At 48.3% G+C, this 18740-nt stretch overlaps 1 protein-coding gene across 1 annotated transcript; it reads right to left on the reverse strand.

Moving 5' to 3' along the window:
* Window positions 1-6000: 6000 nt before the first annotated feature.
* LOC116760737 (2-iminobutanoate/2-iminopropanoate deaminase-like) lies at window positions 6001-6594 on the reverse strand. Its single transcript, XM_032646057.1, has one exon. It carries the CDS (start codon window positions 6510-6512, stop codon window positions 6099-6101), a length of 414 nt encoding a protein of 137 aa, XP_032501948.1. The 5' UTR covers window positions 6513-6594; the 3' UTR covers window positions 6001-6098.
* Window positions 6595-18740: the final 12146 nt, after the last annotated feature.

Consider the following 18740-nt stretch of genomic DNA (forward strand, 5'->3'; position numbering starts at 1 on the left):
TGTTATTAACTGCTATTAGCGCGGCACTGATCCTTCCTGAGCTCCACCAGGACAGGGGCCCAGCGCTCTCCGGCGGGCTCACGTTTGCAGCGCCCGCCCCCGCCTCGGTGCCTGCTCCAGGCCGGTGGCCAGGACACCTTGGCGGCAGCGGAGCGAGGACGCAGCTCCTTCCAGGCAGAGGCCCCGCACGTGCAGCCTCAGGGACCCCGGGCACCTGCCTCTCCCGCCCCCACCGCGGGCACGCGCCGCGCCGCCCGGGGGGCCGGATGAGGACTGAGAAGGCAGGATGGCTATGGGAGTCAGCGAAGGTTAAGGGTCGACGTCCGGACAGAGCCCTGAGGTGAGGGTGGACGGGCCGAGGGGATCTCGAGTCGAAGCCAGAACAAAGGTTGGAAAGAGCAGAGCCCGAGGGCGCGACGGCCCACCCAGCGCCGGGGCTGGAGGGCGGGTGCGGCCCGCTCCGCCCGGGTCCAGGTGTCGGGGTGTGGCCGGACCGAGCCGGCTGCGGCCGCCCGGGTCACCCTCCTCGGCGGAAGTGCCCCGGGGGGCTGGCGGCGCCGGACGAGCCTGGGGGCGGGGCGGGGCGGGGCGGGGCGGGGCGGTGGGGGGGTACTCCGGGCCGCCTGTCCGCGCCGAGCCGCTCGCCGTCGCCTTTGTGTCCGGATCTGGGCGAACGAAACCGTCCCCGGCTTGCTTCCGGTCCGAGTTCCCTTTTCAGACCCGCTCCCACCCACTCCGCCCGGGCCCTCGGAGGCCGGAGGAGAGACTCGGTCGTTTAAAAGCAGATGTGGCCCCCGCCCGCGCCGCCTGCGGAAGTGGCGCGGTGCCCGAACCTGGCCGGTCCTCCTCCCCGCCTTCCCCGCCCCGAGGCAGCTGTGCGCGGGCCCGGGCCGCACAGCGAGGCGGCGGGGCTGTGCCGTGCGTGGCGGGGCCGCGGCGGGAAGGCAGAGGCCGGGTGCCGGCGCGGCTGCGGCGAGGAAACCCCGCAGAGCAGGAGGCCGGGTGCTGGAAGGTCCGCCCCCATTATTCGGGGCCCGGGGGTCGAAGGCACGAGGACGGAGTAGACAGGACGCTGCCCAAGGGGCAGGCAGCGCTTGCACACAGGATCTGTGATGTCAGCAAGCCGCCTCTCTGTGCCTCGGCTTCCCGGTCTGTATAATGGGAATGGCATTTGTGCGGGGTACCTGCGGTGCTGGGCAGATCGCCCCTCGGCCTCCTTGCTCCTGAAGGAGATGCGCGCACAAATCTAGCAAAGGTGCCATAATACGCTTCCACGAGGGACAAACCCAGTTACACAGGTTTTCGCTCCGTCCTGCCGTTAAATATTCTGAGGCTTCTGGCACCGGGCCCGTGCTGGGCGGAGGCTGCCGTGATGAAAGCAGGAGGCTGGGCCTGGAGGAGCCAATAGAAGAGACTCTTTCTCTCTGGCCAGGAAGTGGGCCCTGGAAGCCTCCGGAAGCCAGCCTGCCTGCCCTGGGCCCTTCCGTGTGCCCGGGCCCAGGGTCTCCAGGTAGTGCCATCCACTTGGAGTATCTGCTCCCTGAACTGGTTTTAGAAAGGCACGTGACCTGAACACGGTTGGTGCTTCTAAATGATGGTAAGATTACTCGGTGTAGACTGTGAGAAGCCAGACCCTGACCCTTCAGTAGGCTGAAAAATCCTTTTCTGTTGCCACCTCTGCATTATAAAGAGCTCCAAAGCGCCCCCCTTTCCTCCCCAACTTTTCTCAGTCCTGCAGTGATTAGTGCCTGGTGCCTTCCCTCAGTCGGTACCAACACTGGCTTACTTGGTCTTATCCAGGGCCTGTGCCCAGGCTGTTCAGTAGGTGAATATTGAGTGAATGGAAGAAGTCTTCTTTTGTGCCCCCCTGCACGCACCCCACAAGATGTAACTAATTAATAATCCCACCTACCGTTTACTGAGTGTCTGTGCAGTGCCAGGTTCTATGCCAGGTGCTAAGTTCATGCTCTCCTATAAGAGGGGGCATAGACAGGTCACTTGGGCAGCGCAGCCAAGCCCAAGCCGGACGCTGGCGTTGGATGGACTCTGCAGGCAATGGGCTGCCCAGCCTGCTCGGCCAGGCTTGCACAACTCCAGTGTCAGAGAGGCCTAATGTTCCCAGCGCCGGCACCTGGGTGGTCATTCTGGAAGCTTGCAGGACCATCAGTTCAGCCAGGGTCCGAGTCCTACTGGTTCTACCCCTAAATGTCCCTCAGCTCCATCCAGGTCTCACCATTTGTCCCCAGATCATCATCCAGAGCACCCTTCCCCTCTGACTGCCAGTTCGCCCTTTTTAATCCATCCCTACCCTACACCTTCTGGAAAAAGCAAATCCTGACCTTAGAACCCCAGCGAGTCGGTTCTTTGCCCTCTGAATAAATCCACACTTTGGGGGACGGCTCAGGAGGCTCTGGCCAGCCCAGGCTCCATAGTTTTAGCCTGTTCTCCAGCCACCCCGCTGCAGGCTTTACGATGCAGCAAAACGGAACACTTCTCACTTCCCTGCCTTGCCTCAGCTGGGCCTTCCCTCTGGGGTTCCACCATCCACACCTGCCTCTCCAGGGAGAGCCCAGTGGTCCGGATGCTGCCAGATCGAAGTCACCTGTTTGCTCTTCTGGTTCCTCTGCAAGGACTGTGAGCTCCTAGAGGGCAGGACTATCATTTCGCACAGACTCCCTAACGTCCAACACGGCGTGTGTTGAGTGAGTCGAATGAATGACACAATAAGTGAATGAAGGGGCTGCATATGAGGCCAGCCTGTCCCCGTGGTCTCCAGTGAGTTTCCCAGACACAGCTCAAGCAAATAACCCTAACCTGGTTACACTCCACCCAACAGACAAGATCAAGGGCAGGTCGAGGTTGGGAGCTATGAATCCAGGAAGCCCCAGGCCTTGCCACAGGGCACTGCTGAAGGCAAAGTAAATCCCATCCCTCCCTCACCTCAGGCCACCCTGTTGATGATCCCAGAAAACTGTCCCCGCACCTCAGCTCCGCTGCATGAGGACGCCTCTGGGCTTCCTGTCAGACTTTTCTGCAGAGGATGGGAGGGATGGGATTTAATATTAGCTAACATTTACCACCTGCCAGGGATTTGCGAAAGGCTTTCTATGTATAATTTCATTTAATCCTCACATTCCCACTGTACAGTTGGGGAAAGTGAAGCACAGAGAAGTTCAGCAACTTGTGAGGATGCAGTTTCAGAAAGTGTCAGGGCTGGGATTTGATCGTAGCTTGTCTCCCTCCACTATGATTTGAATTTAGGATAAACAGTGGGCCTTTCTTGGCTCACTGGCTTGCAGGGGCCATGGGCTACCTGGGGATAAGCTGGTCTTCCTTCCCTCTCAGTGCGGTTGAGAAGCAGAATCTGAGGGAACCTGCAGAAGTGACCGTGTTACCACAGTAACAGCCCTGTCACTGCAGCTAGGATTTTGCAGGCAGGATATCAGCCGTACCAGCACATGCCCGCCCTGAGAAGTTCAGGCAGCACCAAAGGGGCTGCACCTGTTAGGGTTCCAGGGCGGTGAGTGGGGCAAAGTCACAGAGGTGGGTCCAGGGGTGAGGGGCCCTGCTATATTGTGTCAGACTGAGGCAACTTCCAAAATATACAACATGCAGGACAGTGCCCTTCGTGGAATAATTGCTTTTCTACTCAAAAACCTTCAGTGGCTCCAAATAATCTGCTGTGATTTACCCTTTTGGGATGAATAGGATGTAGACTGGCCATAATGTGTTTTCTCACCATTAAAAACAAACATCTAGGGAGTTCCCTGGCGGCCCAGTGGTTAGGACTTGGCGCTTTCACTGACGTGGGCCGAGGTTCAATCCTTGGTTGGGGAACTCAGATCCCGCAAGCGTGGCCAAAAAATAAAATAATAAAATAAAAAGCCATCTAGATTCTAGCTCTGCCATTCCTCTCCCATCTGGGCTTCTTTCTCACCCCCGCACCCCATGGATCCAGCACAGACCTACTTTAATTTTCACCTTGACTGCTGTGATAATTTCTCCCTTATTCTCCCACTACAAGCATCCGTTGGCACAACAAGTATTTCTTAGCTGGAGGCTGTGCTTATAGCTGGGGACTCCAAAGAGTAGGCCCACTCCTGCCTCCTGGAACTGGTGGTCCAGCAGGAAGTGCCTGCAACACCAGCCATTGTCTAAACCCAGTGTAAAGATATGGGGAGCTCAGGTGTTCCTGAAATGCTTAGAAGGACAAAGGTGAGCTAGGGGAGGCATGGGGTGAAGGGCAGAGAGATGAGAAGCTTGAGGGCTGGGCAGGGCTGGAGCCCAGAGGGCATCATACACATTACACTGCAGGCAATGGATGCGGGGTCCACTGAGGGCAACAGGGAGAGGCAACAACTTGTCCAGTTTCTTTTTGTTTTTGGCTGCACCATGTGGTGTGCGGGATCTTACTTCCCTGACTAGGGATCGAACCTGTGCCCCCTGCAGTGGAAGCATGGAGTCCTACCACTGGAACACCAGGGAAGTCCCAACTTCGTCCAAGTTCTAACCTGATTACCCCACCATGGGCTCACCAGGATAGCCCTGGGACCCGATAACAATTCCAGCCTTGGTCTCCCTTGTAAAAAGGGGGGACTGGGTGAGATAGTCTTTCAAATCTTTGAACAATTTTAAACCCTAGAGAAAGGTCAGATTTGCAACAAAGAAAGTTTTCTCAGGCTGGGGAAAGGCTACGCCAGGCCTCTCTTGCTGCTTCTCCCTAATCCATCCTAGGATACCTGAGGTTACAATAAAGGGCCCACACCCCCTCCCCATTAACTTGGAATGTTGGACTTTTTATTTTTCAAAGTAAATTAGAAGTTTAATATATAATGGAATAGAGCTTTAAAACGTCAAGTCACTATAACACTAGGGATACTTTAATAGGAGGTAACTGAAAAAAACAATCTTGGAACGTTACAACCACAGTGAAAATGGATGAACTATATCTGCATAGACCAACCAGGAATGAGCTCTAAAATGTAGCTGAATCCAAGAAGGTTTCAGGAGGGCCTGTGGAGTATGAACCCATATGTTTTGTTTGTTTGTTTGTTTTGTTTTGTTTTTGGCTGCATTGGGTCTTCGTTGCAGTGCACGGGCTTCTCATTGCGGTGGCTTCTCTTGTTGCAGAGCACGGGCTCTAGGCGTGTGGGCTTCAGTAGTTGTGGCACGTGGGCTCAGTAGTTGTGGCCCGTGGGCTTAGTTGGTCCGCGGCATGTGGGATCTTCCCGGACCAGGGATCGAACCCTTGTCGCCTGCATTGGCAGGGGGATGAATAACCACTGCATCACCAGGGAAGTCCAATTCCATATGTTAAAGTTCTCATTTTTTTTCCAACTATAAAATGAGGATATAAAATAGTGGGACCTCACAAGTTAGTTGTGAGGATTTAATGAAGTTATGCTCCTATGACAGGAACAACGCCTGTAACTTGGTAATCACTCAATAGATGTTAGGCATTCTTACTGTTCTTAAAATTATTTTGGAAACCGTTGGAAGTGTGTACCCCACAATCATAACAGTGGTTGGTGACCCAGACATTATAAGCAAGTAAACACTCACACAAACATGTAATTTTTTAAAATCTGCATGCTATTTTAGTTCCATTAGAAAAATATTATCTATATAAAATTTGGTCCAGTTTCTTCTCCTTTACCTCTACCGTTCAAACTTAAATGCTTTAATTTTACTCAAGTAAAAGCAGAATCATGTATCTGACATGAGAACTAAATAGTTCACACCATTAAATTAATAGAGTCTAATTGAATTAGGTGTGCTCTTTATTATTTCTCAGGAATAGTAACTCATCTTTCCTACATGCTATTTCCCTTTACTTTTATTTTTCTGAGTAACTATGTAATGTGTGTCTCTTTTCCCACATCCAGTAATATGAGTGTTATAGAAGTGTAATTTATAACATCAGTAACTAGATTCATCATTAATCTTCAACTTATGTTCAATTCCCCTTATTATATGGTATTTCCATAATAACTTCAGATATTTCAGTCAGCCGTACACTTTCCAACAAATACTGTAAAAATTAAGATGTTAATTTAAAAACATTATTAAAATTCCAGACTGAATAACACTGGGCCCACTTAAAGCGATGCTGTCACGAGAGGTCCTTGGACAGCTACTGCTTCAATCTCAACACGGCCTCCTTTGGGCAAAGCAGCAACCTGGTAAGCAGCTCTTGCAGGAAAGCTACTCTGGAAATATTGCTTGTAGATGTCATTGACAGTATTGAAGTCGTTTATGTCAGCCAACAAAACAGTTGTTTTTACCGCATTCGTGAAGTCACAGCCTGCTGCTTTCAGAATTTCACCCACGTTTGTAAGAGCTTGTTTAGCCTCTTCTGCCACCCCTCCTGGCACAAGCTCTCCACTTGCAGGATCCATGCCTAGCTGTCCTGAAATGTAAACGGTCCTGTCGACTAACACAGCCTGACTGTAGGGACCAATGGCCGCTGGGGCTTTCGCGGTGCTGATCACCTTTCTGATCAAAGACGACATGGCTAATCCTTTTTCCTTGCTGCCCCTCGGAGACAACTACCACGTATGCTGCTTCTACTCGTGTCTCACGGGTCTCATGTGATTGTTAATTATGATAAACGCAAAGCAGGAAAACGGACCTGAGGGACAAGCGTGGGAGTCAGCAAGCAAAGGGGAGGATACAGGCTTTGGGGTCTCCTACCCAGACCACAGGAATTCAGTACTCAGGAATTAGGGAAAATGAGACTTCATGCTGAAGGGAGAAAGGTTACTAAAAAGAAGCTGAGAGGGCTTCTCTGGTGGTGCAGTAGTTAAGAATCCGCCTGCCAATGCAGGGGACACGGGTTCGAGCAATGGTCCCGGAAAAGCCCACATGCCGCGGAGCAACTAAGCCCATACGCCACAACTACTGAAGCCCCCGAGTGCCCGTGCTCCCCAACAAGCGAAGCCACCGCAATGAGAAGCCCTCGCACCACAACAAAGAGTAGCCCTCGCTCGCCGCAACTAGAGAAAGCCCGTGAGCAGCAACGAAGACCCAAGGTAGCCAGAACTAACTAACTAAAAGAAAATTAAAAAAAAAAAAAGTAAAAACACCTGCAATCTACAACCTAGAGATAACAGCTATTAACATTTTGTAGTCTACCAGTGTCAGTATTTAAAAAAATATGTGTATGTGCCTGTGTATTTTACTAAATTTGGATTATACAATGTATAATCCTTTAGCAACCTGTTTCTGTCATATATTGCCATACCAGTAAATAACCGACCCGTGGATACTTTTTAAGTCTTTTACACCCTGGGTGCTGCAGATGCAGAGTTAAGCCTGATTTCCCACTTCCAGGGGAGCCTGCGATCTAAGGGAGTGAGCAAACGCACCCCTGTGACTCAGTTTGCCCCTCTCTACAATGGGAGTGCCCTTTCTACCTCCCAGCTGTACAGTTTCAAGGACAGAATATTCACTCTGCTGCCCAGGCCTCCCTTCCAAGGGAGACCTGGACTTGATTCTAGGCAGGGAACAACTGCCAGGATCCATCCCGGTGGCCTCCAGGCCTCTGAAGGACAGTGCCCCTTGCATAGTAGGCACTTAAAGTAATATATTCCCTAGCTCCACTTCAGCGCCCGGGGCCTCATTGAATTATCACTACTTTATTGTCCTTCGCATGTTTCTCTGCGCAGCGTCCCTGCCTTCCAGGCTGCAGCAGGGACTCCTCCGGGGCCCAGACCGCCCCCTCCCCCACCCGTGGCTGCAATGTGGTTTGCAGTCGCCTTTCTAGCTTCCCCGGCAGACCCCGGGCTCTTCAGGCCCCCAACGCCTGGCAGAGGGTCCCGCCCAGAGGAAGTTCTCATAAATGTGTGTTGACTAAACAGGAAAGAAAAGCCATCGGCGTGCAGGACCAGGAGGGCGTGTGTTTAATCAAACTCCAAACCCCAATACCAACTCCTCAGGGACGCTTTAAAAATGGAGCGCCGAGAAGTTGAGGATTAGTTGGACGAACTGTTCCCCCCTTTCCTTGGGAGGCGCAGGAGGAAGGATGAAGGGGGAGGGAGAGGTGCTGGTTCTGGGCAGGAGGAAGGGCCCCTTCGTCCAGCCACTGTGCTCCGCTCTGTGAGTCCCTGGGGTTGAGAAAGGGGGCAGGAGGCCCCGGGCGGGTGTCTGGGGCTGGCATCTCCCGTGTGGTAATCGTGATTGCTCCAGAGCCAGCACTCCCCCTCGCCCACACTTCCTCCCAATCTTCCCACCCCTTGGCCCTGGGCCCACACCCCGGCCTCCCTCCTTGGGGCTTGTTTATCTACCTGGCCAGGTGTGGGATGCTGTGAGGTGTGCTCCTTCGGCCTCGCTCAGCCTGGGGGCCAGGGCTATAGCGTGGGAAGCTGTTTTGTTTCTACTGTAAATGAGGGACATCAGTTCAGATGGTCTCCCCTTTAGTAGAGCTAATGAATTGCTGGGGAGACGGAGCCCCCTTGATCAGTTTACAAAGCCCGGGGGACACGTTGCCCAGACCTTAGGACCTGAGCTCCTCGCAGCAAGATCCAGACCCACCTCTGTGAGGGTCCCCAGTCGGCTGTACAGGGCCTGGGCTTTCAGCGGGGAGGGGTGCCGGAGGCTTGGGAAATATTTGCTCAATGAATGAATGAGTGAACCATGTTAAGTACAGCTGCAGTGACCACAGGGTAAAGTAGAAAAGAGCAAGAATTCCAAAGCCAAGCAGACAGGCTTGGGTTCCAATCCGTTCTCTGCCAAGTATAACTGTGTGACTTGGGAGAGCTGTCTAACCAGGTTCCTGTAAAACGGAAGCAAAAGCATTTAACCTTCTTTATGAGATTTGAGTGGCATCTTTGTAGGGTATGTGGCACATAATAGGCTTAATAAACGGTTACTATTGTTGTTAGTATTGTTTAGTAATTCGAGAAATGTGCATCAAGCACCTACTATGTGCCGGGTGCTTTCTAGGTACTCGGGCTGATCAAACTTTCTAGGTACTTGGAGTTCACTGAACAAAACACAAGACTCTTCTCCTCATGGGGTTTGCATTCAGGCAGAGGAGAGAGAGACAATAATACAGAGTGAAGTAAGCCAGAAAGAGAAAAACAAATATCACATATTAATGCATATATGTGGAATCTATAAAAATAGTACAGATAAACCTGTATCCAGGACAGGACTAGAGACACAGATGTAGAGAACAGACACGTGGACACAGGGCGGGAAGGGGAGGGTGGGACAAACTGGGAGATTAGGGTTGAAACATATACGCTACCATGCGTAAAATAGCTCGCCCATGGGAACATGTTATGAAGCACAGGAGGCTCAGCTCGGTGCTCTGTGTTGACCTAGATGGGTGAGATGAGGGCGTCCAAGAGGGAGGGGATATAGGTACACATATAGCTGATTCACTTCATTGTACAGTAGAAACTAACACAACATTGTAAAGCAATTATACGCCAGTGAAAAATTTTTTTTTAAAATACAATTGATTTTTGTAAAACAAAACAACAACAACAGCAACAAATGAGTAAATGAAGCTGCATGTTTGAAAGTGATAAAAGCCAAGGGGGAAAAAAAGCAGAAAAGTATGAGGAATGAGGAGTGCAAGGGGTGGGGCTGGAGTGTCATTTTAAATAGGGTGACAGAGTGGGCCTCATTGAGAAGGTGGTGTCTGAGTGAAGAATTTAGGTGAGGGAGACAGATGTGCCAGTATTTCAAGGAAGAGTATTTGCACAGAAGGCACATGCCCGAGCAAAGCTCCCCAGGTGAACCGTGCCTGGTTTGGCCGGGGGCAGAGTGGCGTGGAGGCAGTGAGCTGGGAGATGACGTCAGAGGTCAGGCGTCCAGATCCCACGGGGTAGTGCGGGCCACGATGAACTTGGCTTTTACTCCAGTTGGAAAGGGGCCACTGCAGGGTTTTGAGCAGAACAACGTGATCTGACTTACATTTTAAAAGGATAACCTGGGCAGCCAGGTTGAGCATAGACTGAACAGGGTGAGGGGTGAGTTTGGGAGAACAGGGGCAGAGGTCCCGGCGGGGCAGTGGTGGCAGTGGTGGTGGTGAGAAGTCGTCAGATTATGTATTTTGAAAGTGGGGCCAGCTTGGTTTCCTGAGGGTTTGGATCTGGAGTGTAAGAAAGGGAGGAGACCCGGATGACAGCGGTGCTGAGCCTGAACTAGCAGAAGGAATCAGGTGCCACCAACTGAGATGGTCAAGGCTGCAAGTGAACCGGGTTTGGGGAGGAGATCCAGAGTTCAATTTGTATGTATTAAGATCTAGATGCCAGACATGCGCACAAAGATATCTAACAGGCTGTTGATGTGAAACAGAGTTGTTAGTGCTGCTATGACTATTTTCCTCCACTTTCACACCCAGTCCTCATGCCAGCCAGTGAGGACGGCAGGCAGGGGTTATTCCCCCAGCTTGACAGAATGGAAATCCTATAGAGTGTATACCCAACAGAATCGAAAACAGGTATTCAAACAAGTACTGGTACATGAATGCTCACAGCAGCACTATTCACAGTCGTCAAAAGGTGCAGATAACTCACATGTCCAGCAGTAGATGAACAGATGTGTAAAATGTGGGAGACACATACAATGGGATATTATTCAGGCATAAAAAGGGATGGAGGACCAATACACGCTACAAGGTGGATAAACCTCAAAAACATTATATTAAATGAAAGAAGCCAGTTGCAAAAGACTACATATTATGATTCCATTGATATGAAGTATCCGGAATAGTTAAATCTATAGAGACAGAGAGCAGATTAGTAGTTGCCAGGGATTGGGGGGAGGAGGAAATAGGGAATGATTACTTAATGGGCACAGGGTCTCCTTTGGAAGTGATGAAAATGGTTTGGAATTAATAGGGGTGATGGTTGTACAACACTGAAAATGCACTAAATGGCACTGAATTATACGCTTTAAAACGTTTACATTTAGTTATGTGAATTTTATCCCAATGGAAAAAAAAAACCCTCTATGAAGAACCTGATGCCAGGCTTATAGCACCCTGCACCATGCAGTGACTCCCACTGCCATTTTTCCGGAAGCCTGTGAAGGACTATCGCCAGTTTCCCATCTCCCTTCTGAGTAAAGTAGCCCAGTGAAGCAAAGGAATGTATCCCCTGCAAGGTACAGTTTACGGCAATTGGATTTTCCAAACTCCAAACCAGGGAATCTGGTCTGACAAGCATGGGATGCACATCTGAAATCAGCCCTGCCCTGGAAAACCTGTGTCTGGGGGTTGCTGGTGTCCCAGGGAAGCTGTACTTCCGGGTCTGTTCCAGTGGGGAAGGAAGGAGCAGAAGTGGCCAACCCGGCTGCTCAGAGCTGCCCTATTTAACCCTTCAGGGTCAAGGCTCCTGAGCCGGAAGGGACTTTATGGATCATCTATGAGGAAATGGAAACTCCAGAAAGATAAATACCTTTTCCCAAGTACCCCAGCCAGTAAGCGGCTGAGCTGAGACTAGGAGGAAGGGAGCCATCGTGGATGTGGCACCCACTCCATGTCCAGGAGCCTCAGGGACATTACCTCAACCACTCTGGCGAACAGCTCTTGGCAGCTCCATCTGCAGATGAGATTCAGGGAGGTTTAGGGACCAGGCCGACATCATGCATCTATTAAGAGGCAGGGCTGGCAGCTGAATAGAGGTCTACCTGACTCTTACAATCTGTAATTTTTGCTAGGCCTTTATCTGTCTTCACATATATATCCCCAATACGGAGGAAATGGATGAATGAACCAAGCTCTTTCCAGTCTCCCACACCTCCATCCAGCTTCACCCTGATCAGAGTTAACAGACGCTCTGGGGCTGTCACATGGTTGCCATGGTAACTGAACTTTTAGAACTTTTAGAAATAGCAGCTGCAGGCAATCCAGGACAAAACCAGTGAACCCTTCTCTTGCTGCACTAGTTAAGGCATTTCTGTCCAAGCTGACAAAGGTTAACACAAAGCAGCAAAGACGAGAGATTCCTTAACGTACCTTATTGTTCTTGACCATCCTTGTTGACCAAGGACCCTTTGTTTGCCCCACCACTGCCGCCTTCACCACACATCCATGGTTTAAAAAATGGTATCTACTGAGGACATCTCCCTGTAAGTGGTAATGAAATTGTAACCCCGCTCTTTATACATCAACAGTTACAGAGCTACCACCCGAGCTTCACATCAGCAGGAGACAACCACCATCCTCCCCACAGGGTCGATAGCATTTTAGCCCAAAGTCAGAAACTTGACAGTTTTATGAAGTAGTGCATGCCTGTAAGGGTTTGGACTTTTTGAAATATGGAAAATAGCTTCTTGAGTCCATTCCAAACAAAATAAGAAGTGAGAATGAGGAAATAACCACAGCTACAAAGAACCTTAAAAGAGTTGTGATTATTTTGTAAATGAGAAAGCCTGAACTAAACGGGTGGTTTTCTAGGAAACCATAAATTACCAAAATCAATCCTTGGAGACCATTAAATTTTAAACAGACCAAATATCGCATAAGAAAATGAAAATGTTATTAAAGAGCTGTTCTCCCATACACAAAGGGGAAAAAAAGTAGCAAGTCCAAACAAGACTTCAGGTGAGTTCAACCAAAACTTTAAAGAGTGATGAATAAAAATGCCATTCAAATGGTTGCAAACCCTAGAAATTATAATAAGAAAGCCGCTACATTTATTGAGTCCCCACGTGGCAGATACAGTTCTGAGTGTTGTGTTCATTTAATTCTCACAATAACCCTGTTAAGAAGATAAATTATTGTTCTCATTTTAGAGATGAAAAAACTCAGGCAAAAGCAGTAAATAAATAGTTCAGGGTGACACAACTAGTAAGTGGCCGATCCAATTTTTTTTTTTTTTTTGCGGTACGTGGGCCTCTCACTGTTGTGGCCTCTCCCGTTGCAGAGCACAGGCTCCAGACGCGCAGGCTCAGCGGCCATGACTCACGGGCCCAGCCGCTCTGCGGCATGTGGGATCTTCCCGGACCGGTACACGAACCTGTGTTGCCTGCAACAGCAGGCAGACTCCCAACCACTGCGCCACCAGGGAAGCCCTGGCCGAGCCAAACTTGAACCTAGTGAGTTTAGTTCCAGAATTCACTTTTTAAATTATTATTTTTAATATTTATTTATTTATGGCTGCGTTGGGTCTTCGTTGCTGCGCGCACGCTTTCTCTAGTTGTGGCAAGCGGGCGCTACTCTTCGTTGTGGTGCACAGGCTTCTCATTGTGGTGGCTTCTCTTGTTGCGGAGCATGTCGTCTAGGTGCGCCAGCTTCAGTAGTTGTGGCACACAGGCTTAGTTGCTTTGCAGCATGTGGGATCTTCCCGGACCAGGGCTCAAACCCGTGTCCCCTGCATTGGCAGGCGGATTCTTAACCACTGCACCACCAGGGGAGTCCCCAGAATTCACTCTCTTAACCACTATGCCGGGTCAACTCTTCCAGATTCCTTTTATGAATATTACATATCAATACCCAAATCTGTCAAAGATAGCACAAGAGAGGAACACTACAGACTATCTCATTTATGAATATAACAGCAAAAGCTGTAAACCTAATATTAGCAAATAAAATCCAGCCACACACAAAAAAATATGTACTACAGCTGAGTAGGGCATACCAGGAAAACAGGGTGGTTCAATATTAGGAATACCATTAATATTATTCACCATATTGACAAATCATTGGAGAAAAACTGCATGATGATTATGACATAGATGTTGAAAAGATATTTGAAAAAATTCAAAAATCCATGCTTGATTTAAAAAGAAAATCCCTTAACCATTGGAAGGGAAGGATGCGTCCTTAAAATACAATTACACCCCCCACACACATACATATATACCTCAAGCCAGAAAGCCAACTTGTAAGAGTAAAATATTAAAAGACTTCTCATTAAAGTCAGGACAAAACAAGGATATCCACTACCATCACTTTTTTAAAAATTTATTTTTATTTATTTATTCTGGCTGCACTGGGTCTTCGTTGCAGCACGGTCTTCTTTAGTTGAGGCTTGCGGGCTTAGTTTGCAGTATGTGGGATCTTAGTTCCCTGACCAGGGATCGAACCCTGGCCTCCTGCATTGGGAGCACAGAGTCTTAACCACTGGACCACCAGGGAAGTCCCTACCATCACTTTTATTTATCAAATGAAGAGGAATAAAGATTAAAAAAGTGATATAATTATTATTTACAGGTGATGTGATACAATTATATTTTAGAAAACCTACAAAATTCAACTAAAAAATTGTAGCACAAGGCTTCCCTGGTGGCACAGTGGTTGAGAGTCCACCTGCCGATGCAGGGGACACAGGTTCGTGCCCCGGTCCGGGAGGATCCTACATGCTGCGGAGCGGCTAGGCCCGTGAGCCATGGCCGTTGAGCCTGCGCGTCCGGAGCCTGTGCTCTGCAACGGGAGAGGCCACAACAGTGAGAGGCCCGCGTACCACAAAAAAAAAAAAAAAAATTGTAGCACAAAGAGAATTCAGTAATGCATCTAGGTACAAATTTCATATACAAAAATCAATAGCCTTACTAGATATGAAAAAGATTGTTTTGAAAATATAATGGAAGACTTACATTTTGACCCAGCAATCCCACCTCTGAGAATTTATCTTACCAACATACTTGTGCATTCATTCATTCATTCATTTATTCATTCATTCATTTATTCTGCAATTATTACTGAATGCTTACTTATTCAGTATCAGATACTTTTCTGAGTGCCCAGAATACAAATAAACGAACAAACTGACAAAAACAAAACAAAACAAACAACAAACCTTTGTAATCTGGTGGTAGGAAACAGATAATAAATATAATTTTATTTAAAAATTTTTTAAAGCATTTATTTATTTGGCTGAGCCCAGTCTTAGTTGTGGCACATGGGATCTTCATTGCCACGTGCGGGATCTTTAGTTGTGGCATGCGGGATCTAGTTCCCTGACCAGGGATCAAACCTGGGCCCCCTGCCTTGGGAGCACAGAATCTTAGCCACTGGACCACCAGGGAAGTCCCAATAAACATAATTTTAAAAGTAAATGATACAGTGTGTTAGAAGATGGTGATTGCTATCAGCATAGGGAAATTGGGAGCACTGGGTGGTCAGGATGGACCTCCTGGAGAAGGAAGGAGGTAAGGGAGTGAGCCATGTGAATATGGGCAGGGGGCAGGCACAAGTTCCTGGGGTGGTATTGAGCCTGGTGTGTGCACACAAAATGAGTCATGTGTGTAACAGCAAAAGATTCAAAGAATAAGTTATTCATCTATAGGGAACCATTTAAGCAAAGGTACATCTACCAAAGTCTAAGGAAACTCTCTGTGATGTGAGATGGGAAGATCTCCAGGATATATTGTTTAGTGGAAAAAAGCAAGGAGCAGAATAGATTATAAGTTATGCTAGCTTTGTGTACCCAATAGAGGTAAATCAATGTTAGAAAGATGTCAGTTCTTTTTCAAATAATTTATAAATTTAATATGGGCTCCCCCAGAAGGAATCAGAAAAGCTAGTTTTTAAGAGCTAAGAAAATTCTTTAAAAGGAGAGTAAGGAGGGGGGCTAGCCCAACCAGATATTAAAACATATTGTAAAACTATGGTAATTAAAATATTGGGTTGGCCAAAAAGTTCGTTCAGCTTTTTCCATAAGATGTTACAGAAAAACCCAAACGAACTTTTTGGCCAACCCAATACTTTTGTATGGGAACATGAGTAGAGATCAATAGAATACAATAGAATATCCAGAAACAGATCCAAATACACACAGGAAATAATAATTATGTAATAACTTGTCCTGGGAATGTTGAATAGCTTTTCAGAAACAAATATATTTGTATCCTTCCTGCATTACTTACACTAAAATAAGCTACAAAAGATATAAATGTAAACTATGAAACCATAAAAGTACTGGATTAAAAAAAATTTATAATCTTGCAGTGGGTTGGGCTTGCTTAAGCATGACTCAAAACTCAGAACTCATCAATTCTGACCGCAATAAAAGTTTTAAAATTTTCCATGGAAAAAATAACAAAACAAAAGACAACAAACCAAGCAATAACTTATGCAACACATGTAACAGACAAATTTCTGTAACATAAAAGCAACTCCTATATATCAAAATGCAAAAGTCTATGATCCTATAGAAAAACAGTCCCCGGATATGAACAAAGAGTTCACAGAAATGAAAATTAACATGGCTCTGATATATATATATATATATATATGTGTGTGTGTGTGTGTGTGTGTGTGTGTGTGTGTGTGTATATTTAAAAATTTTTATTCATTTATTTATTTTGGCTGCATTGGGTCTTCGTTGCTGCACGCGGGCTTTCTCTAGCTGTGGCGAGCGGGGTTACTCTTCATTTCTGCGAGTGGGCTTCTCAATGCGGTGGCTTCTCCTGTTCTGGAGCACAGGCTCTATCCGCATGGGCTTCAGTTGAATAGTGCTGATCTAGACTGAAACAAATGCTCCCTTCAACTGCTAAGTCACTGAGCTACAGGGCCTGGAGGACTGGTCCTTCCGTATCCACCAGGACCACTGTGGGAGCCTTCTGAGGCCCAGGCACGGATGTTCATCCCACCGTGCCTGTCGTCCTCGGTCACTGCCCCAAATATCAGCTCTTTTGGCCGTTTCTTTTCTCCACACTGCTCTGTAATTCCCCTCTTGTTTTAACAACCCTCTGCTCTCCACCTTCTGGAACCTTTTTCCTTGGCTCTTTGGAAAGCTGATTCTTGGGCAAGAAAATCACCTACACCCTCACTCTTCTGCCGGCACAGCCTAGGGTTTACTCTGGGGCCCAGCAGGTAAAGAACACGCGTGAAGTGTGAAGGTCAAGGGGTGAATGCCGGTGCCCTCACTGTGTGGTGAGAACTGGGCAAGCTGGAGAGTTCCTGTGCCCTGACGCAACTCCAGGCTGACTGTCGGCACGTAAGAATGTGGACCCAATAGGGCCAGACCTTCAGATGGTTCAAGAGAGGCCAGAAACCCTCATATACCCCTGACGGGAATGTAAAGTGGTACAGCTCTGCTGAAACCGTTTGGTGGTTCCTTAGAAAGTTAGACATAGTGTTACCATATGACCCAGCAATTCCACTCCTAGGTATATACCCCAGAGAACTGAAAATGGTTCACACAAAAACTTGGACATGAATGTTCATAGCAGCAACATTATGTCCAAGAAGTGGAAACAACCAGAAAGTCCATCAAGGGATGAATATATGAACATGTGGTCTAGTCATGCAAAGGAATATTGTCCAGCCTTAAGGACAAATGAAGGACTGACACGTGCCGCAACATGGATGAACCTTGAAAACATACTGAGTGAAAGAAGCCAGACACTAAAGGCCACTAATTGTATGATTCCGTTCATATGAAATGTTCAGAATAGGTAAGTCCATAGAGACAGAAAATAGATGAGTGGTTGCTAGGGGCTGGGGGAGAAGGGAGAATGGGGAGTGAGTGCTAATGGTACAGGCTTTCTTTCAGAGATGATGAAAATGTTCCAGAATTAGATAATGGTGATGATTATACACCTTTACAGATATACTCAAAACCACTGCATGGCACACATTAAAATGGTGACTTTTATGGTATGGGAACGATATCTCAGAAACAAAGAGAAAGAGGCCAGCAATCTGGCTCTTTGTGAGAAACCTGATATTTTTCATATTGACTTAATTTTTGAGCAAGCAAAGCAAAGTAAGGTTTGGCCTGTAGGCTACCAGTTCAGAACCTCTGAACAGAAATCACGCTCTGCTGTGAGGTCACCACCCCTTCCTAGCACCCCTCCCGCGCGCAGCGGTTCATTTCTCCCTGCTTCCTGGCTCCTCTTGCACCCGCCCCAAGGCTTCTTCCAGACCATCGTCCTTTCCTGCCTCCTCTGAAGTCCTTGTCTCTCACTTTCTGTCTTCCTCTCTCCCCCAGTCCCTCCTTTGTTCTTTCTTTTTTAAATATTTATTTATTTGCTGAGCCGGGTCTTAGTGGCAGCATGCAGGACCTTTGTTGCCGCGTGCGGGGTCTTTTGTTGCACGTGCGGGATATTTAGTTGTGGTATATGGGCTCTTAGTTGCAGCAGGTGGGATCTAGTTCCCTGACCAGGGATCAGACCCGGGCCCCTGCACTGGGAGCACAGAGTCTTAGCCACTGGACCACCAGGGAAGTCCCCCTCCTTTATTCTGCTCTCTTCGTGTCCACATCTGAGCCCCTCCCTACTTTCCAGCTGTTTGTTCGTTGCTCAAACTTCCTGTTCTTTGACTCCACTCCTGTCCTCACTTCCTTCCCCTCCCTCACCGATTCCACAATTCCCCACCTTGGCCACTCTCTTGACAACATTCTGACTTCTCTCAACCTGCCTCTCTGTTGTACCTGCCTGGAAGCCCCAACTCTGGGTCAGTCTGATTGCCCTTCCTCTCCCGGGGAGCACCTGGGCCCTGAGGTCTGTTGAAGAAAATCACAGCACCACAGAGTCTGGTGCCATCAATTCATGGACGGTGACCATAACCGGGCCCACAAATACCGTACACCAACGATGCTGTCCTCCTCGTCGGCTCACCCTGCCACCCTCCACAGTGGCTATTGAAAACCCTCGCCACTCTCCCCAAACCTCTGACCTCACCTTCTATTCCACACAGAAACTGGAGGCCTTCAGACAGGAACTCTCCCATCATCCGGCCACTGATGCATGGATTTGACAGGTATTTAAGAGGTTAAAGTTGATGGAGATTGGCGGTAAGTTGTATAGATGAGGGAGAAGGGAGATCAAAGGAGACG

This window comes from Phocoena sinus, chromosome 10 (assembly GCF_008692025.1).
Source record: "Phocoena sinus isolate mPhoSin1 chromosome 10, mPhoSin1.pri, whole genome shotgun sequence".
Classification (NCBI taxonomy): Eukaryota; Metazoa; Chordata; class Mammalia; order Artiodactyla; family Phocoenidae; genus Phocoena; species Phocoena sinus.